Source organism: Lineus longissimus, chromosome 5 (genome assembly GCF_910592395.1).
Source record: "Lineus longissimus chromosome 5, tnLinLong1.2, whole genome shotgun sequence".
Taxonomy (NCBI): domain Eukaryota; kingdom Metazoa; phylum Nemertea; class Pilidiophora; order Heteronemertea; family Lineidae; genus Lineus; species Lineus longissimus.
This window is the reverse complement of record NC_088312.1, coordinates 2,659,890-2,684,641: the sequence shown is the minus strand read 5'-3', so window position 1 is coordinate 2,684,641 and position 24,752 is coordinate 2,659,890. Positions and strand designations below refer to the sequence as shown.

Genomic DNA, 24,752 nt, shown 5'->3' with positions numbered 1-24,752 from the left:
AAGTGATTTTCGTTTCCAAGTTTACGAGACCAGGTTGTGACCCCATATTGTGACTAGCAAGACTCGATGTGCCTAAGACGGCTGTTCCTCGCTCACTTAATTCAGAGGCATTGAGCAGTGACATTGTCCTGTTCTGTATTGGTATTAAAACTAAATTTTAATAGACGGAGCGCAAATTTTTTGGCAGGCGCATAGATTGCTTGTCCCTCCATCCAAGGAGTTACTCCCTGCTCCGTCGTAGCACTAAGTAAAAGAATGCCGATGCCCAAAGCTGGAACAAGAATGGGCAAGTCTAAAACATATTGAGCGATCAACAAGGCTTGACCTTGCCCTTAGACCTTGAATATCTCCTCGATCGAAATCGTATGATATAATGACAGAAGAAAATTAACATGCCAGTGATGATAATTATTGTGACACGTTAGATAAATTAGGCAGCTATCGTCACAATATTTGATAATCCTAACATTTCGGGAGTTCGTGACCTGGTCATGTTATCTGGTGGTCAGAACTACATCGATGCCAACGGAACTCTCAAGTGCCTGTCGTCCGGGTCTAGTGTCTCGCAAAAGGTCGGCCGTACGTCTAGCTCGGTGGAATCATTCGTCGTTCTGCACCGAGACCTGAATAAGAAACATGGCCAGTGGGAACAGAAAAGTTGCTGTCATAGGCTGGTAAGACACTTAATTTTGATGACAAAAATTGTAATTTCCGGTTTCAGAAGCCCCATCCGTTCACACATTGTTAATGGTCTATAACTGTCTCGGTCTCAAGATAATAATTTGTACCCCGGCTATCCTCAAGATATCGCAATGGACAACAAAATCATAGGCCTACTGCGTGACTCAAGGATAGCACAGCCAAGGCAATTTCACAACCATCTAGCTCACTGCTCACTGCAGACGCTTAAGATGCAATAAATATTTATATCTTCTGCTGTCTTTTAGTGGCCTTGTTGGTCAAAACTGGGCCATGCTGTTTGCCTCAAAGGGTTACAGTATCTCCATCTGCGATGATGACCCCACCCAGACGTCAGCTGCCCTAGAGAACATCCAAGTCCTCCTGGAGAAAATGGAGAAAGATGGACTACTTAAAGGCACACTCTCCTCGCAAGAACAGTTCAAGCTCATCTCAGGCTGCGGAAGCGTAGAAGAATGTGTTAAAGGTGCTGTATACGTACAGGTAAGAATTACAATAACAATTAGAAAGGGTATTGGAGACACCTACGGGCGACTGTGTATATCTTAATCTGCCTCATCTTGCTCCTGCCTGTCGTCCTCCTTTGGGTACCAGCTAATTTTCCTGTAAGATGATTGAATCAGTCACTGCTTGAATCAGTGGAGTAGGACAATCTATAGATTTGGTGATGTCACATTACTGACTTGTGCTCTCACTGTCTTTGGCAAAACCATCCTCATGTACAGTCCAGAGACGCCCTCGAAGTTAAAAGCCGTCTTCCCATTTAAAGTTCTGTTTTATCTCCACTCTCTAGGATGCTATACGTGTCCCAGAAAATCTTTCCCTGAAACAAGAACTCTATAAGAAGTTGGATGCCGCTGTTGAAGATGATGATGTCATTATCGCCAGCTCTACGAGTTTCATCCCACCCAGCAAGTTCAGCGAAGATCTCAAACATCGCGGTCAGGTCTTAGCGGCACATCCAGTAGGTTGAAGACGAAACGGGCTATTGGGCGAGACAGGTCGTGTGGCACATCCATAAGGGGAGAGACGAGAAGAACAGGTTGTGTCAACATCAAGTTTAGGCCACAGTAGCACATCCAGTATAAAGTCAGAGACGAAAATGGGCTATTTGTGCGGGATCGATTGTGTCAACATCGAGTTTGGGCCACAGTGGCACATCCAGTAAACTATAGAAGCGGGGATTGCGAGAGGCATAGTGTGTAAACATTGAGCTCAGGTCAAATATAGTGGGGACATCGGAGTGGCACATTTGGTCATGTAGATGATTCATTACCATTTTTCCTCTTTCAGATAAATCCTTCGTATTTCATCCCGCTGGTCGAGTTGGTTCCTGCACCCTGGACTCTTCCCAGTATCACCCAGCGATGTAGAGAATTCATGGAGGAGATAGGCCAGGCCCCCTGTGTCCTCACCCGCGAGATCGAGGGATTCGCATTGAACAGGATGCAGTTTGCCCTCCTGGTTGAATGCTGGCGGCTAGTTGCGGTACGGATTAGGAAATTTAGATAATGATATTCATTACTGCCCTTTGTTATATCAGAAGGATGAATTAACTTGGCCGCTTTCACTGATTTGATTCTAGCCCAAAGAAATCATTGAGATGGGCTTTTTGGGACACTCTGTAGAGTCAAAATCCTATGTCCAGAGGTAAAGACAATCATTTCTTTCCCTTCCAGGACGGTGTTGTCAGTGCAGCAGATATCGACAAAGTCATGTCATATGGTCTGGGACATCGTTATGCCTTTATCGGGCCTCTTGAGATTTCGCACCTCCTTGCTGATGGTTTGTATGATATTTTCTGAGTAATGTGTCACAACATGTCATCAAAGTAAGACTGGGGTTATAGTCAGATAAGCTTTGGGTAAAGTAATCATGTCTCCCTGAGGTGAGCACAATCAGTAATTGGCACAATCAACCCTTCTCAGGAACGAAAAGCACATTGTAGTTTGAGACAGATTGTGCCAACATCAAGCTTGGGCCATAGACACAACCAGTAAATTTTAGACGACGAGGAATAGATTATGTCAATACTGAGGTGAGGTCGTTGCGGGTACATTTAGTAAGCCAGAAACGAATGACCTATCCATCCCGCATCGATCTTTTGAGGACAGGGTAACAACCAGAATGCTTGGGACCACTTCAACTGAAAACCTTCAGTACAACCTAATCGGGACATCTTTCTTTCCAGGCATTGGTAAGTATTGTGAACGTACTGGCCCAAGTATCTGCGATTCAATCAATGATTTTGGACCTACTCCAGTCTTAAATGAGGATACAGCAGAGAAGACGGGCATTCTGAAGCAACTCTGTGATATGGTCCCTCTGGATCAACTGAAGGAGAGACGGGTCTGGAGGGACGGGAGATTGGCTGCTTTTGCGAAATGGAAGAAGGAGTTGGATGACGCTGATCGGAAGTAGTCCTGATGACTGAAAAAAAAATGAATAATTGGACCTGTGAGCTTAGTACAACTGCATGTAGTTATGATTCAAATAAATAGATTTCAACAATAACTGGTTTAGACTTATGTTTTGCAATCGTTGTCTCCTGATAATACTTTGAATATGGTAAGCCCAGCAGCCCGAATGGAATGTAAGTAAGTTTGGATATAGATAAGCTGTGATCTAACGGTGGTCAGCCTTCATAGCTCGCCATGTTGCCAGAGAGTGTACCAAGTCTTGGCTGGATGTGCCATGCCTCTTCACTATGCGTACGCCGTCTAATCTAGATGTGTACTCTCCCGACGTAGTGCACCATGTTTCTACAGGGTGGACCTTGTCTCCACCGTTAGGAAAAATGTGTCTCATTTTCACGTGATGAATACCTGACCATTTTCATAAAGGGATTGCAGAACACCAGACCTGAAGAGACAGCAGATACTGCAACAACCATACCATAATATGCTGCCACAACGAGACCTGATAATACAGCATATGCTGTCACAACCAGACCTGATAGACAGGAAATGCTGCCACAACGAGACCTGATAATACAGCATATGCTGTCACAACCAGACCTGATAGACAGGAAATGCTGGCACAACCAGACCTGATAGACAGGAAATGCTGGTACAACCAGACCTGATAGACAGGAGATGCTGTCACAACCAGACCTGATAGACAGGAAATGCTACCACAACGAGACCTGATAATACAGCATATGCTGTCACAACCAGACCTGATAGACAGGAAATGCTGGCACAACCAGACCTGATAGACAGGAAATGCTGGCACAACCAGACCTGATAGACAGGAGATGCTGTCACAACCAGACCTGATAGACAGGAAATGCTGGCACAACCAGACCTGATGAGATTGCAGATGCTACCACGTTACAGTCTGAAATCAGTCAAACTTATATATTATGATATTACAACACAAACTATATTGATAAAGTAATTGTGATCTTGAGACAGTGGGTGAAATGAATAAAAACTAGCAAATGCTAGACTTTATTCATATCAGCCAATGTTGGCCTATACGTTATACTGGCCTATACATGCTATAGATAATGAATTTTGGCCGTAGGCCTACATAAGTCAGCTGTCGTCCTATCATATCCAGAATACAGTTGATATCATATTGATATTGGTTTACAGACAGGTCAAGTCATTTGTCCTTCCACACCAGAACATGGCCAGTGTGAACAGAAAAGTTGCTGTCGTCGGCAGGTGAGACATGAGAACTCGAAAAAATTGGGCATTTTCTGATACTGCAGTAGGCCTATCTAAACACTGTCCAAACCAGGAGGTATAGTCATTGGTCTTTCCCAGCAGGTGCATGGCTGGTGTATGCATAGTCCTCTGTCGCTCACAGCCTAGTTCCCGTGTTTCTCACAACCTGTATAGCTAGCAGGTGAAGCAATACCAAAGCCCCCTTGTCCTGCTCAAGTTGTTCCCTTTATTTCACAACTTGACGAAGTGTCTTTCACAACCCGCGCAGTTGTTACTGGAGGTTCACAACATGTTCCCTTATCTTTTACAACTTGGTCTCCTGTCTCTAACAACCTGTGGCTGGTTGTGAAGGAGGTATACCACCCGGCCTTTCGCAAATAGTGGTTTTGCCCCTGTTTTCCACAACGAGCCACTGGTGCAGTAGGATGAATAGTCCCCTGTCTTTCTTCTGCTGTCTTTTTAGTGGCCTTATTGGCCGCAGCTGGGCCATGTTGTTCGCCTCAAAGGGTTACAGCGTCTCTATCTACGACGTTGATCCCGCCCAGGTCTCAGCCGCCCTAGAGAACATCCAAGTCCTCCTGGAGAAAATGGAGAAAGAAGGACTTCTCAAAGGCACACTCTCCTCGCAAGAACAGTTCAAGCTCATCTCAGGGAGTGGAAGCTTTGAGGAATGTGTTGAAGGTGCAGTATACGTACAGGTAAGAATGTTCCAAGTTAACTGTTAATGTTGTGTTAAATGTGCCTACATCAGTTGAGTGTGACAATCTATAGATTTTGGTTTTGTCACATCCTTGTACTCGCACCGTCTCTCTGGCATAATCATCCTTTATATGTCATGTCTTCGGACGTCAAAATCGATAACCGGTTTTGTCTCACCTCTCTCCAGGAAGCTGTCCCAGAAAATCTTTCCCTGAAACAAGAGATATTTAGGAAGTTGGATGCCACTGTTAAAGATGACGATGTCATCCTCGCCAGCTCTACGAGTTTTATCCCAGCCAGCAAATTCAGTGAAGATCTCAAACATCGCGGTCAGGTCATAGTGGCACATCCAGTAAGTTGAAGACAAAAAAGGCTATATTGGGTGAGGCAGTTTGTGTCAACATGGAACTTAGGTTAAAGTGGTACATCCAGTACTAAGTTAGAGACGAAAAGTGGGTTATGGCATGAGTCACACTGTGTCAACAGCAACCTCATTTCATCGTGGTACATGGAGAAATTTTGATATGTGAGACAGGCTAAGTCTAAATCAAGCGAAGGTCATAGTGGCGTAATATGTAGTCGGTCAGGGACAAAAAAGGACTGAGCTGAGTGAAGCAGATTGTGTCAACATCGAGTTGAGGTAAAATTGACACATCCAATATGTCCTACGAAATGAAATGTGTCTCTCGGAGATCGATTCGTGTTATTCCGAATTATATTTCATCTTTCAGACAAATCCTCCGTATTTCGTCCCGCTGGTCGAGTTGGTCCCCGCACCCTGGACTTTTCCCAGTATCACCCAGAGATGTAAAGCAATAATGGAGGAGATAGGCCAGGTCCCCTGTTTGCTCAACCGCGAGATCGAGGGATTCATCTTGAACAGGATGCAGTTTGCCCTAATGACGGAATGTTGGCGGGTAGTAGCGGTACGGATAAATGATATTCACTCACCTTTTCAGGGGTACAATTCATGTTTAAACTGTCAACTTGATTGGTGTATGCGACATCTGTAATTGATTGGTTTTAGTCTAATCAACTCGTCACATTCATGCAGGATATCGGCCCAGCGTTCATTTTGGGACACCTTTACACCTTGAAAATAGCACTGATTACTGAAGGGACAGTTGATTCGAAAGATTTATATGTATCCGTTTTTCTGTTTCAGGATGGTGTTGTCAGTGTAGAAGATCTGGACAAAGTCATGTCATATGGTCTGGGACATCGTTATGCCTTTCTTGGGCCTCTGGAGGTCGCCCACCTCAATGCTGAAGGTTCGTATAATCCTTTCTGAGAAATGGGTCACAATGGGGATCATAGCCAAATAAAGGTTGAGTAAACTCATGATGTCTCCCTGCAGTAAACACAGTCACCAATTAGCACAATCAACACCATTTTGAGACCAAAAGATTATGTTGTTTAAGAGCGATTGTGACAACATTGAGCCCTATAGTGGCACAGCCTGTCAGTTGGAGACGACAAGGACTATGTTGTGTGAGACAGATTGTGGCAACATTGAGCTCAGACCATAATGACACATCCAGTAGGTCTGAGAGGACAACTTCAACTAAGAAACTTTGGCACAACATAATCTTGATAATTTTCTTTCCAGGCATGGCCAGCTACAGTGATAGATATGGCCCCAGTATCTTCGAGACAGTAGAGGGTTTCGGACCAACTCCGATCATGAATGGGGAGACAGTTGAGAAGACAGGCATTCTGAAGCAACTCTGTGATATGGTCCCTCTGGATCAACTGAAGGAGAGACGGATCTGGAGGGATGGGAGATTGGCTGCTTTTGCAAAATGGAAGAAAGAGTTGGATGATGCTGATCAGAAATAGTCCTGGTGGTGAAAAAGTAATTGGGGTCAAGAATTTTTTGTCTGTGGGAAAATGCAAAGAATGGGTAAAACCAAGTGTGAGGCAACCAAGCTGCAGAACTTGTCAGACATGATTTATAGTTGATAATTTCAATAAATGGATTTCAGCAATTATTGTTTAACCTTACATTGTTGTCAGACGAAAAGGCTGCTGAATAGTCTTCACTGAACTATTCACTATCAGTGAGGCAAGCATGGCTGGCTTGGAGGACATGATAAGATGTTGTCCCCAGATTGTGTCTGCTTGACTTGTCATGTGAAAGACTCAGCTGCCAAGAAATGCGGCTGGTTGTGTTTGAAGCAGCAGTAGAGTTACCAGGCTTCACGGTCTCCTCCATCAATATTGTCCTTGATGGCAAAAACGTTGGGTCTTGGATTTTGGTCCTTCCCGGATTTAGAATAGCCTTAAAACAGGACAAGTCACTTGAATCGTCAAGAAACTGTCGAGGGGTATCAAATCACTTGAATTTAAGATGTAACCCATCTTTTGTTAATAATTTTCCATGTTTTATTCTCAATATTTAATACAATAAGTTGCTTTAAGGCAATGCACCATCATATAGGCCACAAGAACAAATACTTCTGGGACCACGAGAAAAGAAGGAGAAGGGTTTACCTAGTTGGCTAGTTTGAGAAAACAATTGTTGCAGCCAATATGTCGAAGGACGTTGGATTTAGGAGTACTGGTACCACTTTAATTGCCAAGAAGGTTTCAATCAGAAAACTTATTTCAAGATTCATCTTGCTGTAAGTGGCAAATTAGTGCTGATCCTTCTTCATGTCCTGTCTGCATTAGGTGCATTGAATGCTCAAAACACAATAGTGAGATTTTTGAAAAATAACATCTTTGAGTACCAAAGGTCCAGTGAGTTTGGTTTTAGAACGCTAATCATTATTTTACAAACCTCCTGGGGGAAAAGACGTTATCCCTTTGTGTGTTGAACTGTTTTTAATTGATAAACCACCAATCCTCCAAGTCATGATTGTGTGAGGAATCCTCATTACGTTATATAAGGAATTAGGGTTAGGTATATACAATGGAAAGGGTTTACACTTCGCAAGACTATTTGCTAAATATGTTGTGTTCAGGACTAAAATGTTGAATCCTTTGCATGGATTAATTTCACAAAGGCTACTTATGCACGAGATTTATGTACATGCTCATGCATATTTATACTGTGGCAACCTCGTCAACAAGGACCTTTTACTCCATAACTGTACATTACTTGTACATTCATTGCACAAGTGGTGAATGAGGTTCCGCAAGTATGCAGTGGCCGATTTTAACCCTTTCATGCCACTGAGGTGATTTTGCAGCAAAGGTAACCATGAACTTGTTCATGAGGGCATCATCAGAATTGTGTTGTTAAATCTATTTGAGATGCATTCCACTGTTGACACAAAACAGTTTTAATTCCTTACTTTATACCACTCACATCTTGTTGCAAAGACTATTTTGAAAAGATTTGCACCCATTTATTAACATAACAGGGCACACAATACAGATGCTTTTCATGACATGGTGAGCTGGGGTCAGGATGGACACAACTGCACACCATCATTGGTGTTTTCCACCGAAGTGTATAAGTTTTGTTACCTTTCTCTACTCTTTCCTGACACCAGTCCTACTGCAGTTTAATACGTCATGTCAAACATTTATAACCTTCATTTCTCAAAAACACCCCCAAATATAAAAGGGACCATCAAGTTTCAGATAGCAGGCATACAGTGAATTAGTTTATAGAATACATAATGTTTTAACTACTGTAAATAAAAACGTACAAAACTCTGATCACCATTCCAAGAACACTGAATATTCTCCTATTTTGTACAACACATACATGTACAGTGAAAATCAGAACAGTTTGTACACGCTCAAAGGTGCCCATCATATGTACAGAAAGAAATATGTGTACTATTGCCTATCAAAGAATGTGCACAATTGGCACACACCTGTTTACTAAATGTACAGTTACAAGCGCATGATCATGAACATCTTGGACTAAGTTTCGTAATACAACAGAACTCGCTGTGCTCAGAGGCATTCATATTGGCTAGATAGCAAAGCAAAGATAAAATGTGGCTATTCTATTTACAAAATTTCGCAATCTGGATGCAGAAATAATCCACAACTTTTTGGCATGATTTTTTCGTTTGCCAAGTTTTTATAATTCCGTGAAGCATATGAAAATTACGACAGGCTGCACAATTTAAGTCCCCATGATATACAACTACGGCAGTTACTGCTACCTGGTAGCTAAGATTAGAGAATTCAGTACCGGTACACTACACCAATCTTATAAAGATCGCCAGATGATATTGTCCTGAAGAGATATTGCAGTCCCCTTATCTATGCAGATATAAATGAAGAGCAGAATAAAATGTAATCTCAAATCTATCTGAAATCAAATGATTTTCATTTCACCGGATTACTGGTACTTTTCGATCATAATGTTATTGAGGAATCTCAAAATTGGCATTGAGAGAAAATATCCCGATGCCTAGAGGAGATACAAACAATGCTTAGTTTTGACAATTTAGGAATTTAGTGGCAAACAACGTCGCCATTTGTGAAATATTCCTAAAAGAACCCGAATACTTCTCCTACCACTCAGAGGATACCTCAGGATTTTGATTTTCTGATCAGCACATTGCCTTAAAGTGATTTGCAAAAACAAGAGCATGCAAAGTAGCCTAAGATTTTACTAGGTATCAAAAGAAACGTGATTCTACTAATAGTTTTGATACTATTTTTAAAATTTTTAAAGTGTATCATATTCATTTTGACACCTAGTACAATAGGACTGTACAATGTGTACAATGTAATGTCTCCATACCTTTGAGATACAACAACCATCTGATATCTTTCATACAAAAACGCAACCTGTACACTGAAGGGACCCAGGCCTTTTGGAATTTCAAACGGACAAGGCGCCACTTTGTTTAACTCGGCTTTTTTTAAAGTACTTGTAAATTATTGTTGGTGGTGTATTTGCATCTGTATACCTTGAACTGATAAAGAGTAGTCTTTATTAATTCTTGGTATTACTCAGTTGACAAAGTGGCAATGATAATGATGAGCACAGATCATGCACGAACAGCAGAAATACTGCAAACTGAGAACTAGTCGCACCTTTTTGCAAGCTGACATCATTAACCACGACAAAGTGAGAACAACACCCCACATAACCTCTAATTCTTTTACCTCAACAAGAAAGTCATCTGTACGGGCTGTCCCAAAATTGTATGCACCAAACTACATCATGGAGAAATTCAAAATAATATGGAAAAGGACTGCTTTTTTGGTACAATCACACAGCAAAAACAACAGTTTAATTTGACAAAGCAACTAGTTAGGTCAGTCTTATTGCTGTTGCTAATAGCTGCCGCCTAGGAAGTCACTTTTCAATGCAACACATTTCGGGACACCCAGTATAGCTCATCCTTCCTTGAAAAAACCTACAGCACATAACACTGTCACGTCATATGAAAAGAAACATATCTCAAATGGTTACAAAGCTATGTACAAAAATACAATGAGCTCACAGTCAATGGAGACACCTTTGTACAGCATGGCTAAAAAAAATCACCAATCAACATTTTTAAGGACTAAAACGGACCTACCTAGGTATCCTATAAAAAGCCTGACTGGAGCACTCCAATAAATATTATGATAAAATTTGTCCACGATTTTTACAGAAGTTCACATTTTAATCACTTTTAGGCACAATCATGTCAACATCAGTCCTTACCATTATCTCAAGTGCAAGGATCTCAAAGGAGAGTTTACTCAAGCCAGATGAAAATCTTTTTGACATTTTCTGGCCAATTCTTGCAGTCTACAGTATAGGGTCTACAGTCCGACGACAACAATGGTTGAGGTTATCATCATCCGACTTTACACTTTAACACTAGTCTATCTCGAAATATTTCAAATAAGCTGCTCAATCAACCTGCTTATTGTTGACCTGTTGTCAATGAATTTTCAAATCCACCTAAGTAAATTGTCCTTCTTGTCCTAATCTGAGATCCAACTATCATCAATGACTACAGAACTAATTTCAATGGTAGTAAAAAACGACGAACTGTCACAATAACTACACATCAGTAAGTCACCTAACTGAATAATCCCTACAAAGTTTTAATAGAATAATGATAACTGTACAATATTATTATACAGGATTGACAAATGCACACCCAAAGTCCTCTAGGATTATGCACCACTATAATACAACTGCAGTTATTTCAAACAGATTGGCCTACCTAACATCTCTTCATAATGCAATGTATGGTTACTTTTTCCCAAACTTGTTGAATGCCCTGGCCTCCATTATTACTGAGGATGCTTGGATATAGTTGTGGTTAGGTTAGACAATGCTACAGTACTTTCACTGAACCACTTTAGAATACATGCCGTATAAATCTGTGCACAACTGTACATTGTACAGAAACAAGTCTACATTGTGTAAAGGACGCAGTGTTCTTAGCAAATGAAGATAGTTCATTAGAAAGAACACCGAGGTGAGGTTACCAATAACATGTGCATACATGATTTTCACCAAAACTCGACAGTTTACAAACATATCAAATTGCACAGTGCTTTTTAAATTACATATATGAGACATGCTCTGTCCATCATATCTTCATACAAGTTATATTCGATCTATTTATGAATGTCAAGATTATATTGAAAAGAGTATGAACTGATTCTGAAGGTCAGAACAAATCTAAATAGAGCAGTTAATTAACTGCATGATAAACACAGGTTGCAAGTTTCAGTGGATTATCGTACTATATTCGTAAATCGTCAATTCACACTTTGACATCAAACTTTGAGCATATCTGTTCAACCTATCCTGGTTAAATAAATGTTATATAACTGAGAAATGAGAATCGGAAGAACAACGATGTTGGAATCAGTTTATACAAGAGACTACCCATGCAACAGTGCCACAACCATGATTCAAAACCGATCGTGCATGTCTTGTAAAATAGTCAACCAAAATTGCTGAGCTACCCTTGATTAAAACTTCAATATCCAAACGTGTGAAAACTTTAAAGCGAACTGGAACCGCCGAGCGATTTATTCAACTTTTCGACTTTCACCGCCCGAGAAAGTCAAACTTCCAACTTTATATTCGAGTTCAGATTTGTAGCTCCGCCCCCAGTGCCCGAGCATGTGCAGTTCAATTTGTTATTATTGAGAATCATGTGAGAATCACGTGAGTCATGCAATCTTTCATTCATGAATTTTCGTAGTAAATTCCATAGTAGTGACGTCACTGAATGATTGACAGCTAGGCGCCATGTTTCATTCATGCCTCGTTCTGATCACCCGATACGCGGGAAATGAAAACGAGGTCATACGAACTGGCTTGGCGGTTCCAGTTCGCTTTAATTTACCATGCTCACTGCTCTTATAAATACGGACCTAAGGAAACATTGCAGGATTTGACTATTGCACGGGTAGTAATAAACAAAAATTTTCATTATTTTTGCGATCTACAAGAATCTCAATCTGAATCCCAACTTCCTCCGTCAGAATCATCTGAATCTTCAGAGTCATTTAGATGCTCGCGTCGTTTCTCCACTTCTCGGATGATCGCCTCAACATCCGGTCGATTTTTATCCTTTCGTTTCTGTTGTTCCTCCTGTTCCTTTCGTTCAACCTTCCTAAGTTGTATTCCTGTCGGGAAAAATAAAGAAAACTCGATTAGTCATGGTAAAAAATACGAGAGGAGTGGAGGAGTATCAATGGCTGTGGTACTTTCAATACAATGGGTGATATGAATAAAGACTAGCAAATGCTTTTACTTCAATTTTGTACAGAAAGGCCAAGTGTAAATGTACATGGAGTTTTAGATAAAAGCATTTGCTAGTCTTTATTCATATCACCCAATATCCCACTATCTTGTTTTGGCACTTATTTCACATCTGTTTGTAACACAGCAATTCTCCTTATGCCTTTTTAATGTTAACGAAAAACAAGATTGCAAGGAATATGAATTCAACCTACCTTTTCTTATAGCAAAGAGTAGATCACTATGATCCAACAGAGCAGCCTTCTCTGCAGCAGATTCTACCGACGTCCCTGTATTTGCCGACGCATTCGTCATCGAGCTAGTCGTTGATGATATTGATGCATTATCTGCCGTAAGCTGAGGAGCGTGCAGGCCTCCCTGGTTCATTGGTGGCGGGGGTGGTGGAGGCGGGGGAGGGGGTGGTGAGGGCGCTGTGACATGGGCACCGTACGACACATCCATTGGTGGCGACGGTGGTGGCGGCATAGATACTGGTGTGTCTGGTGAGGGATGTTCCTGAGGGGGTGGAGGTGGTGGTGGTAATCCCAAATCCATCTCTGGTGTCTTATTCCGCACAGGACTCGGTGAATGCGCCTTCTGTGCGATGGCACCATGTTGTGCCACCATGACTGGACTCTGCTGGTAATTCTGTTGACCATATGGCGACTGATTTGTTTGACCATTCTGTTGCACCGATGGTGGCGCCGGGGGTGGTGGTAGAGCTGAACGGCTAGACACTCTCGATGGAGAACCAACAGATCCCGGTGTACCGTCCTGTGGCACTGGGGGAGGAGGCTGGGATGGGCGTGGACTATGCACTGACTGTACCCGCGGTCCGACAGAAGTGACCCGTTTATTCGGGTCCATTCCTTGCTCATGAATATATTGAGGTGGAGTCCGTTGGTGCATATTATCATTATTGTGATAAGGTGGTGGAGCCTTATACTCGGGCACCATATGATTACCCTGCTGGTTCTGACCATAAGTCATCTGGTTATTCGGAACAGGGCCATTTCGGTAATCTGGATGATTGCTATTACGCTGCTGTTGTTGCAGTTGTTGTTGTTGTTTTTGCTGTTGAGATGCCAACTGCTGTTCTCGTATCTGTTGCTGGTTGGCATAAGTTTGATCATTATAGGGTATTTGGTTCATTTGTTGTTTCTCCAGCTCGAGGCTGTTTGGTCTTGAAGCCGTCTGCTGCTCTTGAGGATGCGGCCTCATCTGAACGTTCTGCTGGTTCGATTGGTGACGCCTATTATGGTGGGACTGTTGTTGTGGTGTATTAATAAACTCTGCATCTTTCCCTACGTACTTGGTCACCTTGGCCTCTCTGACTTCTGGCGGTTTGCGATGCCCTCCAGGTGGATGCTGAAGGGAAAGACAAGACCGAGTTAGACATTGCCTTTAAGTTTCATTGATTCAGAGCTAGAAGCAGATGCTAATGGGATAAGATAGTGAGTTAGACATTGCTTTTCAGTTTTACTGATCTGGAACTTGAACCAGAACTAGTTGGCCTACATTCATGCAGAATGTACACAGGCCTTCAGTTGATTTGTTATGTTGAGCAACCTAACTACACATTCATTCTCTTTTGAAGTGGATTTTGACTGACAATATCTTGAATGACAGATACAGGATGTTTCAGGACATCTAGACGAATGGCCATCAAAGGTGTTTGAGTAGTGTGGAGGCTGAAAATCAGAAACTTGGGAGTGAATCTTCGCGTCTGATGATTACACCTGTTACTTTTTAGTCCTTGGTCAACCCAACTAATAGCACTGATATATTCAATACTCACTTTTCGAGGTTTATCTCTCGGTCCTTTCTTAGGTTTTGAGTTTTCCTCCATCTCTTGCCGCCACAGCTCAAAGAAGTAGTTTGGATCCGTATAAAACTTCATACTTGATTTGCCATCCTCCCTGGAAGCAAAATTGAATATTTGACTCCTATGTTCAGAGGTTGGAGTATAAATTCATGATAGCATTTTCTCATGTTCCTCCAATAGGCATGACTATGGAACCTTTACCAAGATGAATCCCCAACAGGCCAGTTAATCTGCTGTAACCTTGGTAACACACAGTTGTTTTCTTGCATTTTGAGACCACTTAACGGCCTCTTAAAGTCAGATGGCTCAAGTGTTACGATATTTTATCCGTTAAAAAATTGAACCCTTTAATGCACGAGGATAAACTGAAAAGAAAAGAGGCAAGCGAGTGCAGCTTACACACTTTCGCTGTGAAGATTTAGCATATTCTACGCAAACCACAGTCAGTAGGAGATGCACGTACCTATAAGGATCAAGTTTATCCAAAGATGGTGGTTTATCACATGTGTTGTATGTCTCTATCATACAGGGTGGTAGCGACTCTCGCTTAAGAACTTCTCGGTCGGTGACAACGGAACTCCTGAACGGTTTCCTCATGTGGATGTCAATCACAGATACTGTAAAGAGAGAAAAGAGACAAAGTTTAAAGATTTTCATTCAGATACAAGTGATATGGAGCTCTGCAGTTTCTGCACCAAGTGAAGGGTAGTGTGGAAGAAAAATTTGTCCTTGGATTGCATGGATTGGGAAGGGAACAATGGATTCTATAATGTGCTTTTAATCTGCACATTTTAGTAAATCCTGACCAAAGTTGTACATGAAAGGGTTAACTGACATCAATCACATATCTTCTAGAAAGTGAAAATGATCACAAGATTAATCAAATAAATGGGACCATGCTGTGAAGATTAGGGTGAAATGAAATTGAATCAAGTCCATTTCCTCATGCCTGTTGCCATACTGTAACTGTATTGGCAAATCAGCAGAAGAGTGAAAACTGAGGAGCTATCTCACACAGCATGCTACACTTCATCATGCACATACCCACAACGCAGTAACGTTGGATATGTCATAAATCCAGCATGGCATTAAAATGTCACTCCCAGGACATAACTGATATGCTCCATTCCATAATGCTAAGAGTGGGATTATTTGCCAAGTGATCAATCAGAAATAGATAGTTCAGACACCCAGCATACTAAACTTGTAATGGGCACATTTTTGGGACACTCGGGAGTTTTGCGGGTGAAATTTACACAGGCGTCATCCGTCGACCTTGCCCCAGTGTGTGTGAAAGCCAGGTTCCAAGGTTACCATACCAGAACTCATCTGCAGTACATTTTAGCACAAATGAACCTACTGACCACTGTCACTGATCAAGATTTACTTGATCCCGGCCTTTCTGATCATCATCTCAGCAAGTGATGATATTCAGCTTGTTCTTGTAGTAGCCCTCATCCCTCATCAAATGTGTGCTACCAAGACGGAGGGGGGGGGGGGGGGGGGACACTAGACCCCATTACAATGTAGTTTGTACCCAATGCATTGATGAAACCAAAATGTATCAATAAACAGAGGGATACAGATGACTTTCAACATACAATGTAGCACTATAAAGGATAGCTCATTGTGCTCTCGGAGACTTGACAAATGTGAGATTGGGACACGCCAATTGATATAATAGCATTTGGTGCCTCCAGCCAGCCTTAGATAACACTTCATTTCCAGTCTAGTGGTATACATGCTACATCAAATTTATCAAGGCGCACACTGAAAACATCCAGGCATTAATTTCTTCTAAAGATGTTTCATCGTACGCAGAATAAATTGATAATGCTCGTTAAAAGGCATCTCTGATTTCACTCAGTGTATCAAAAGAATGTTTTAACAACATTAGGGACAGCTTGGCTAATTCTCGGACAAAATGGTTGCAAACTCAGTATGGCTGAGGTGCTGTACACGCCCAGGCAATGGCAGTGTGGGCTTGCAAATGTCAAAGTTCACAAGGTCACTATGGAATGCCACCGACTATCACATATCACTGCATCATCACCATGTCATTAGTCAAAGCCTGTGTCTTTTTTACTCTTCTCAAACAGCTTTCGACTTTAGCAAGGTTTCAGGCTTAGGCAAAAGCCAGCATCTGCCTAAACATGCTCAAAGCATACCGCAGCCTTGCACTGTCTTTCACGTTATTGGAAAAAATGATCCCTCTATCATGTCTAATACAGCAGCACTCTCACTGTAGAAGCTACAGCAACAACCAGATACACAACACCAGAACTGGTGGAGAATTTATTGTCCTATATATCTCATGTTGCTATGGAGGGGGTGGATCTCACATGCAACACCCATTTGCCATTGCTCGAGCTGGTATCTTTCATGAATAACCTTGACTTAACCCCTTGCTATGAGAGGTTCCACTGTAGTATGGTAATTGCTTTATTTAATTTCACAGATTAATGTGGCTAACAAGACATAATGTGATAGAACCCAAGAATCAATGCCTCGCAGAGTAAGTGGCTGGATCTCGTTGTTGTACGGGGTACTTCGGGAATAGCGATGGTTGAAGACCACAGAACATAAGGCGGTTTGTTTGGTAAGAACAGTCGCGTGGAAGAGTTTATTGTAGACTGTATTTATACTTGTATCTGACAAAATGCTGTAAATCGACTCAAGTTTGGACAACCACTTTTACAGCAGGAGGCACATGCAGAAGCAATGCACAGTGATATCAGAAGTTGGTTTGTGGTCACCTGGCTGGAAACCTTTGTCCTTTCTTCTCAAGACTTGATTCATGAAATACTTTTTCTATAAAGAGCAATGGAATCCGATTTTAAAAGAGGAGTTTATTATACACGTAACCATCTGTGGTTTAGAGTAAGGGTTTTCAAGCCATAGTGTGTCATGTTGACTATGACAATGACGAAAAACATTCTGCAACTCAACCAACTTACCTTCCTCGGCTGTCGAATCAAGCTGCGTGACCTTGACCCTCAGACGTTCAATCCGTTCCTGTAACTGGTTGATGCGTCTAAATGTCTGGTCAGCCTCGCTATAAAGCTCACCAAAAGTGTCCTCGACATGTTTGCTTAGCGTGCTGAGCTGTCGTATTATATTAGAAAGAGTACTATTCGTGACACATTCAAGTTCATTATGTATTCCCTTTGGTACAGGGACCCGGCTTATTTCCTCCGGGGTGATGGCTCGTTTGACGATAGGCATCTTCCTCACGTTATCTCATTACAAACACCTGCAAAGACAGAAAGAATGAAAGCTCAGTTGGGTGATATCTTATATTGAATTTTTTCTTTCTTTTGAAGTGTGTCTAGAACAGATTAGAGAACTAAATAGAAACAACATGTAGAATGACTGCTGCAATGCTGCTGAAGTAAGGGCAGGGGACGGACGAACAGCCCATATGATCTGAGCGGTTTTCTGAGTTTTCTAAAACTCAGTGCTTCAATTATCAAAATCCTTCCAACACAAAGAATCTTAGAGATGGAAATAATCACTTCCTTATGAGTCTACAGATCTGCTCTATAGCACACAGACTGGGATTGCATGTCCAGCCACCTTCTGCACCATCAGAAAATGAACCAGACAATGGTAAAATTTCCAACACCTCCAATGAATTTCTATATCAACATGCATTTATTTTTGATCCACACTTCCTGGTCTGATCTTATTCATGTTCACCTGAGGCACTTTTTAGAAAAAATCATTGGCAAACTTACAACAATCAAAATATTCGCAAGATAAATAGCCTAAGTGAACCCAAATGGTTTTTCTTTATAGTCACACACTATCTCATATTGTCTACTTGTACATGGCTTGGTTCAACATTTTGTCACGTCCCATTTTATGCCATTGCAATTATGAAGTCATCATCATGACATAAAGCTTTGAAACAACAGACTGAGCGACTACACCCTCTCTTGGCATAACATACTTTTGACTTGGTGAGGCAGCATGATCAAAACCTAGAATATGGCTTATACATGTATCCGTGATATTTGTATGCAGCTCTTGTGCAAGGGATATCATACACGGACAATGGACAAAATGCACATAAATATGATTTCAGCCAACAGTATTATTATTTGTCATAATAATAGACCTAAACACTAACAAATGTGACTCGCTCTACCATTACCAAAACTAGGCACTTGTCGCATCTGAACTCGACAGGTTGATACGGACTTGTTGTTCATTTCCCTATTGTAGACCTTTTGTGAAATCTATTACAAACTGATTTGGTCACATTTCACAAAAGGTCTACAATAGGGAAATGAACAACAAGTCCGTATCAACCTGTCAAGTTCAGATGCGACAAGCGCCTAGTTTTGGTAGAGCGGGTCACAAATGTTATAAACTAGCGAAAGAATGTGAATGCACAGCCATGAATGCCCAATTAGCACAGGAGATGATCACGGCCAAAGGAAGGAAACCTTTAATATGCGATATCTTGGAGACACAATGCCATTTCTCCATACACAGACATGTATGTACTGTCTGACTACAATTTCAATTTATCAGCCTATATATTCGCCATAGATTATTCAATTCAATTCACTCCTGGGAATGAACTTGATACTGGGTCTTTAATGTATAATTTCAGTGGAGAAGCCATGAAACCAATGGGAGAATGATCTGTAGCAAGTCACCATAGGGAAGCCTACACTAAATCATCATGTCCTAAATGCAGCAGAGTTCGCCAATTGCGCTATAAAGTGATGAACCACATCAGCACATCGGCAGAGTCATCAATGCCAATGGTCGTTAAGGGTATGACATGATGTGCATCTCGCACTAATTCAATTACATTTGATTATGTAACTGCGGCATGTACCCGAAGCCATTGCCTCTGTTTTTACAGCATGACTCATCATCCTTAGCGACGTTTTGAGACAACATTGGTCAATGTGAAACCCAGTTCTCGTTTGTGGACATTGGTACCCAAACTCATCATGCCTTCGCATGCATTGCAGCAACTGTGAATCAGCTAATGACCCCTTAAAATTGTGCTGCATGACCCCTTCCTGCCATCAAGGGTTAATAAAAGATTGATCAGAGCAAGGTGAGTCAGAAAATGCAGACAGAGATTATAGTCTGGTAGAGTCACAACCACAGCATCCAGCAGGGTTGATGCAGCATGGATCCAAGGGATCATCCAAGTTGATCAATCAATGTCATGATGACATAAACAGCAAGTGCATGGCTTGCATTCAGGAGGAGGAAAAAATCAGTGTCACACCTGTTGTGGACATGATTCAGCATTCATGCAGGGTTGGCACTGAGCTTTAGAAATAAGTTATTCAGCAATAGCATGACTCCCGGTAAGAATAATTCAGATAAAGTAGATTGCTATCATAGCGAGCAACTACATACACATCATACAACTACTGCTAATCTAATTCAAAGGTAATCATAATAAAAAACCAACATGAAGAAAGCTCACGTCTGTGAAAAGAACCCAGGTACACGTGTATGTACACCAACACAAATGCATTTTTTAACAGGGGCCGGAATTAGATCAAACACAAATAGCTGGTACACGTGCCATGAATCAAGATTGAGATCTCTCATTCGTACACAAACATCACGAAGCAGCAGCTCCTGCTATGAAAGAATTGATTTTGATTCAGTGCAACAGTGGTGTGGACTTCTCAACAGCCTCTCTGAGGCTCTTCATGATAATTCTAAGACAACCTCAAGTGCGGAGAAATAGTACGGCAATTCAAAAGATTTTTCAGGAGGTGTATCACTATCAGCATGCAATGAGTGAGATAGTCCAGCAATATGATCATAATACAAGTATGTACAGAACAGTATCAAACGTATATGGCCATTATCCTAGCATAACTGCCAAGCAAAACAAGATAATGTGATATCCAGGATCATGCACTTTATCAGGCAACATGTCATGTCTTCAACTCACCAAAACACATAGTTCACTATGTAATGTCATGGATATAGAAGGTCATGAGATGGGCACATGATCATTCTGCATGTCTGAAGAAAACAAGTCCCACTTGGTAAGTGATTCACACTTCCTATCTCTAATTGTATTCCCAACTTGTGGCTGTTATTTCCGACTCGATTTTTTCCCATGATGAACAAGATTGACATGTAACATGGATGCAGACAAGTACTTTTCAGTCATACACTTATCTCCAGTCCGTGGCATCCGCTTTCACGTAGAGACTAGCAGGCAGAGACTACTTGGAGTAGTTGTCGATTGAGGTCTGATGTCCACGACAAACACAGCGTCAGCATTACCCCACAATACTCCCTTTCAGACTCTCAAGGAAATAATATCAATATGGAAGAGATAGAGCTGTATTTTGCAAGCTCCCAAAAATCGACGACATGCCTTGGCTAGCCCAGGATATTGAGGTGAATGCAAATATAACAAACATGTCAACCTTCTTCATGTTATTGTTCCATCCATCACTCCCTTAAAACCTGTGCCAAAAACTCCTGGAGATCCCAGACATGGGGCAGCTGGCACAGCTCAGTTTAAAATGGATCCAACAAGTATTATAAATAAACACACAATCAATTTTCATTTCAACTTCATTCCATAACTTCAAAAAAATCTATACATGTAGATCATCATAGATTAGAAAGTAAGAGTACATAATCAAGCAGACGTTACTTGTGTAGAGCGATTGTGGGGAAGAGAAACTGCATTGACTACAATGGAAGGATGTAAAATTAATGCACAACAACCTGATGGCGATAGACACAGAGCTCTCTACCCTGAACCCTGTCAGCCAAGAGGTCTCTAACCATGCTGGATGTGTCATCGGAAGCAGCAGCCACCTCCCTAGGGGGCAATCTGTCCAGATGCTTCAAGCACTCTAAAGGATTATCATCAATGCTGCAGACAGGCTGATGGATAGCTGTAATATATTATGAAAGTAACAAATAATGTATACGTAAATGTCCATAATGCAGAATACACACGAATTACATAGAATTCAGCTGCACTGTTTTCTTGAAAGCCAGTTAATGTGACCACAAGTGACGGAGCATTTCTCTGAATTATCAAGCACATTGCTTGTCATGATCAACTGAATTTGAATTGGGTACAGCCTCTGATCAAATGTTCCAGCAAGATTTGAAAGTTTCCAACAACCGGGCCAACCTTCTCCTTCTTTTCATCAATACTAATTACCAGCCTACACAGACCATTCAGGAACTTTTGATTTATATTCGCCTATCTCACATTCAGTCAATGTTTATAATAACACTTACTGAAGGCTTTCTCCATCCATCTCATCACAAAATAAGCAACCGTCCGAGACATCATCCTGTTGAACAAATCTAATCCCGGTAGTGTTGTACGAGGAATCAAATATCACGACGACTGCCTTTCACGCTCACACCAGCAAGTGAGAAGGGGTAGTAATACAGGGCAAAATGTTATACAGTTCTTGCAGCTACATCTTTCTATAAAACTACTGCTTGAATGGCATGTTTTTGATGATTTCATTTCCTACATCATACATGCTTACCACCTGCCGATTCTTGGAACAGGATCCAGTGGATGCAGCGAACAGCCAACACCAGACACAACCTAAACATCTGGATTTTATCAACATGCCTCTAATAACACTAACATTTTCATTCATCTATCATGTTGTTCACTGCAGCCTGTCTGCATGATTAAGATTGAAGATGTTCTGGGATTTCTGAACTGCATCATACTAATCTACAAGAAATATGGGGTTAGCCAACATTTACTATGAATAATGAATTCTATCAATTTCTGATTATATGTCTGTCAAATAACACACAACTAAATGTGATGCACTGTACTTTGGTTTATAGAGCAAACAAAAACAACGGATGCAAGGACCTTTCATGACCTCATGTATCACTCGGATGGATAGCAAAAGTGGACCAGTGGCAGTGATTCAAAAACAATATTTTCCCACGGACAGCCCCCAACAAACTGACTCATTCATGTCATGAATGGCAATCACTTGTTTTGTCACTGTCAGCAACTACAGGATTTATGGATGGACACAAACAGCTTGATCAAGTGCAGTAGCGGATTAGTCTATAGAGAAAGTGATGGTGTGTAAGCTTTATAACCTATATTGGGATCAATATGTCACCAAGCATTCTGCACTTGGGCTAATAAACCCCAGTGGAGAAACATACTGGTGTCCAAAAGTCACTATAAATGGACACAGTCTGAATAAGTTACTTAGGGCCATCCCTGGGCCCTCTCATATCACATGCAAGTTCACACCATGCTACTGGCCTGCAAAACTCATATTCAGGGAAATGAGTGATTTAGTGACTGTTGACAGGCCTCCGTTTTTACAAAACAGAACAATTTGATTGCAAATTGCGTGTAATTGCTAATAATATCAGCAATACAGTCCAAATAATGACAAATGGAGTGTGCAGGCCTCTTGAACTTGTAACATACCACTGCACGCAGGGCAAATTGCTAATCAACAGGCAATTAGGAAATCAGGACTAGGCCTAGATTGAATATGAATGCACTGCAAGTGCAAGGCCTTTTTGCATTCTCTGCCCACACCATGCAAGTCTGCCTAGGGCAAAATAAGATTGTCAGAGATGATAACCCATTGATGACATACTGATTTATCAGAGTGCCCTAAAAGTCTAAAATGATGAGCAATTTCTTTTTTCAAACTAGGACACCAATGTGGATCGGCAACCAACAACGTGCATGACCTCATACTATGCCACTCGCTGCTGTTATTATAAAAGTCAAATACCAATGGATGTGACGTTCGAATGTTTAGAAAATCATTATAGTAATTGGTAAATACAAGTTGCTTTAGGCCTACACAAAATTCAGCTCTCATCATTCATTGTTGAGCTTCACAAAAAATTACCAGATTAATAGTACAGCCAACATGATTGACAATGACATATCCATCATTGATGATGTTTATACACCACAGAGAAAGGACACGAGTATTGGACAGTATAAGCTGGACCAGCTCTCGTCATACCAATGTGCTCTGAAACCTATCACAACTTTTACTGGACGATGTCTCGACTGCACTTTACAGAAAGCAGAACATTTACACAAAAAACCGTGGAACTAAATCACAAGTTGCACCTGGATAAATCTGATTGAAGGCAAGATTATTTTGTACAGGTGCAGGAAGGTATGATTTCAATCAATTGGTTACTTCCACACAGTACATCTGCCTGGCAATGCCTCACCCAGTGAAACCATCCAAGCTGTAGTGATATGTGACTAGTATTAGCATCAATCTGAATTCAAATGACAATTAATAATATTTCGATTTTACAATCCAGCACTGCCTACACTCTTTCACCAGTCTCCTCCATTCACTTCATGACTGACAAAAGAAATCGACAAGTTGAACAGCTAAAGGTGACAAAGATGTGAAAGAATTGTTCGTTGGAAAACGTCGGGAAGGAAGTTAAGTTAGGCAGGTCGGCTTATTCTTCATAGGCCCTACTATAGCACTAGCACAGTAGCAGGGCAATATGAATAGCCTAACACAACTTTGTCTTGGAACACTGAAATTGAGGAAGAATTACATGCAAAACATTCTTGAGTCGTGGTACAAGGCAAGAAAAAACAATGACAGCAGTTGGTCAAGAGCATAGTTAAATACATGAATTAATATGCACGGCCACACACTCAAGGGCCAGGGCTTCACATCAGCACTGAAAGTCTGAACCATGTGAACTGTCTGTTGTGTTGAATGTGAGCGACACAAGATTGGCACACCCCTCACTTCAACCTAAAAATCTACCCTAAATATTGCAACGTCGTCTGAAACAATAAGGTACCCATTTGACACTATATCTTACCATTCGAAACGATCTCATTGCAGGAAAATTCCGCGAGAAATTAGACTTGTATTCATCCAATATTTTATCATTTCATAAACAAAAATAAGAAGGAAGTGACACACAAAATGGCGATGATCTCGGAATGAATTGCGGTTGTTTCGCTCCCTGAAATTTTCGCCCCCAGTCGTTTCGCTCCAAATCGACGTCATTTCGCTCCCTTAGACTTTTTGTTGGGGATTGAGAAAGTACCCCGGGAAAGTACAAGTGGCAAAGTAGATGTGCTTTCAAAGGTTGTCGAAAGAAATCGGATCAGTATTTTTTCTCACTGCGGTCCAGGAGGACAGTGATATGG

General features: G+C 41.3%; 3 protein-coding genes across 3 annotated transcripts; 2 read left to right on the top strand and 1 right to left on the bottom strand.

Moving 5' to 3' along the window:
• The first annotated feature begins 512 nt into the window (after positions 1 to 512).
• Positions 513 to 3,213, top strand: LOC135488817 (lambda-crystallin homolog). The gene is made up of 6 exons (XM_064773706.1): positions 513 to 674; positions 948 to 1,182; positions 1,493 to 1,663; positions 1,993 to 2,187; positions 2,379 to 2,484; positions 2,891 to 3,213. Exons 1-6 carry the CDS (start codon positions 637 to 639, stop codon positions 3,118 to 3,120), a joined length of 975 nt encoding a protein of 324 aa, XP_064629776.1. The 5' UTR covers positions 513 to 636; the 3' UTR covers positions 3,121 to 3,213.
• A 1,094-nt stretch (positions 3,214 to 4,307) lies between these two features.
• LOC135488819 (lambda-crystallin-like) lies at positions 4,308 to 7,047 on the top strand. Its single transcript, XM_064773708.1, has 6 exons — positions 4,308 to 4,370; positions 4,837 to 5,071; positions 5,260 to 5,424; positions 5,804 to 5,998; positions 6,238 to 6,343; positions 6,682 to 7,047. The coding sequence occupies exons 1-6, from the start codon at positions 4,333 to 4,335 to the stop codon at positions 6,909 to 6,911; spliced, it is 969 nt and encodes a 322-aa protein (XP_064629778.1). The 5' UTR covers positions 4,308 to 4,332; the 3' UTR covers positions 6,912 to 7,047.
• A 387-nt stretch (positions 7,048 to 7,434) lies between these two features.
• Positions 7,435 to 24,526, bottom strand: LOC135488799 (actin-binding protein WASF3-like). The gene is made up of 6 exons (XM_064773676.1): positions 24,419 to 24,526; positions 17,533 to 17,828; positions 15,039 to 15,192; positions 14,549 to 14,669; positions 12,966 to 14,118; positions 7,435 to 12,635 (listed from the first exon to the last, which is right to left on the bottom strand). The coding sequence occupies exons 2-6, from the start codon at positions 17,798 to 17,800 to the stop codon at positions 12,463 to 12,465; spliced, it is 1,869 nt and encodes a 622-aa protein (XP_064629746.1). The 5' UTR covers positions 17,801 to 17,828; positions 24,419 to 24,526; the 3' UTR covers positions 7,435 to 12,462.
• Between the last annotated feature and the right edge of the window lie 226 nt (positions 24,527 to 24,752).

Excerpts from the sequence above, each read along its gene's own strand:
- LOC135488817 (XM_064773706.1), top strand. The coding sequence starts at position 637 with ATGGCCAGTGGGAACAGAAAAGTTGCTGTCATAGGCTG. Across the intron at positions 675-947 it reads AAAGTTGCTGTCATAGGCTG|TGGCCTTGTTGGTCAAAACT; the intron begins GTAAGACACTTA and ends GCTGTCTTTTAG. Across the intron at positions 1,664-1,992 it reads AGGTCTTAGCGGCACATCCA|ATAAATCCTTCGTATTTCAT; the intron begins GTAGGTTGAAGA and ends TTCCTCTTTCAG.
- LOC135488819 (XM_064773708.1), top strand. The coding sequence starts at position 4,333 with ATGGCCAGTGTGAACAGAAAAGTTGCTGTCGTCGGCAG. Across the intron at positions 5,072-5,259 it reads AAGGTGCAGTATACGTACAG|GAAGCTGTCCCAGAAAATCT; the intron begins GTAAGAATGTTC and ends ACCTCTCTCCAG. Across the intron at positions 6,344-6,681 it reads CGCCCACCTCAATGCTGAAG|GCATGGCCAGCTACAGTGAT; the intron begins GTTCGTATAATC and ends TTTTCTTTCCAG.
- LOC135488799 (XM_064773676.1), bottom strand. The coding sequence starts at position 17,800 with ATGCCTATCGTCAAACGAGCCATCACCCCGGAGGAAATAAGCCGGGTC. Across the intron at positions 14,119-14,548 it reads CGAGAGATAAACCTCGAAAA|CATCCACCTGGAGGGCATCG; the intron begins GTGAGTATTGAA and ends CTTTCCCTTCAG. Across the intron at positions 12,636-12,965 it reads ACTCTTTGCTATAAGAAAAG|GAATACAACTTAGGAAGGTT; the intron begins GTAGGTTGAATT and ends TTTTCCCGACAG.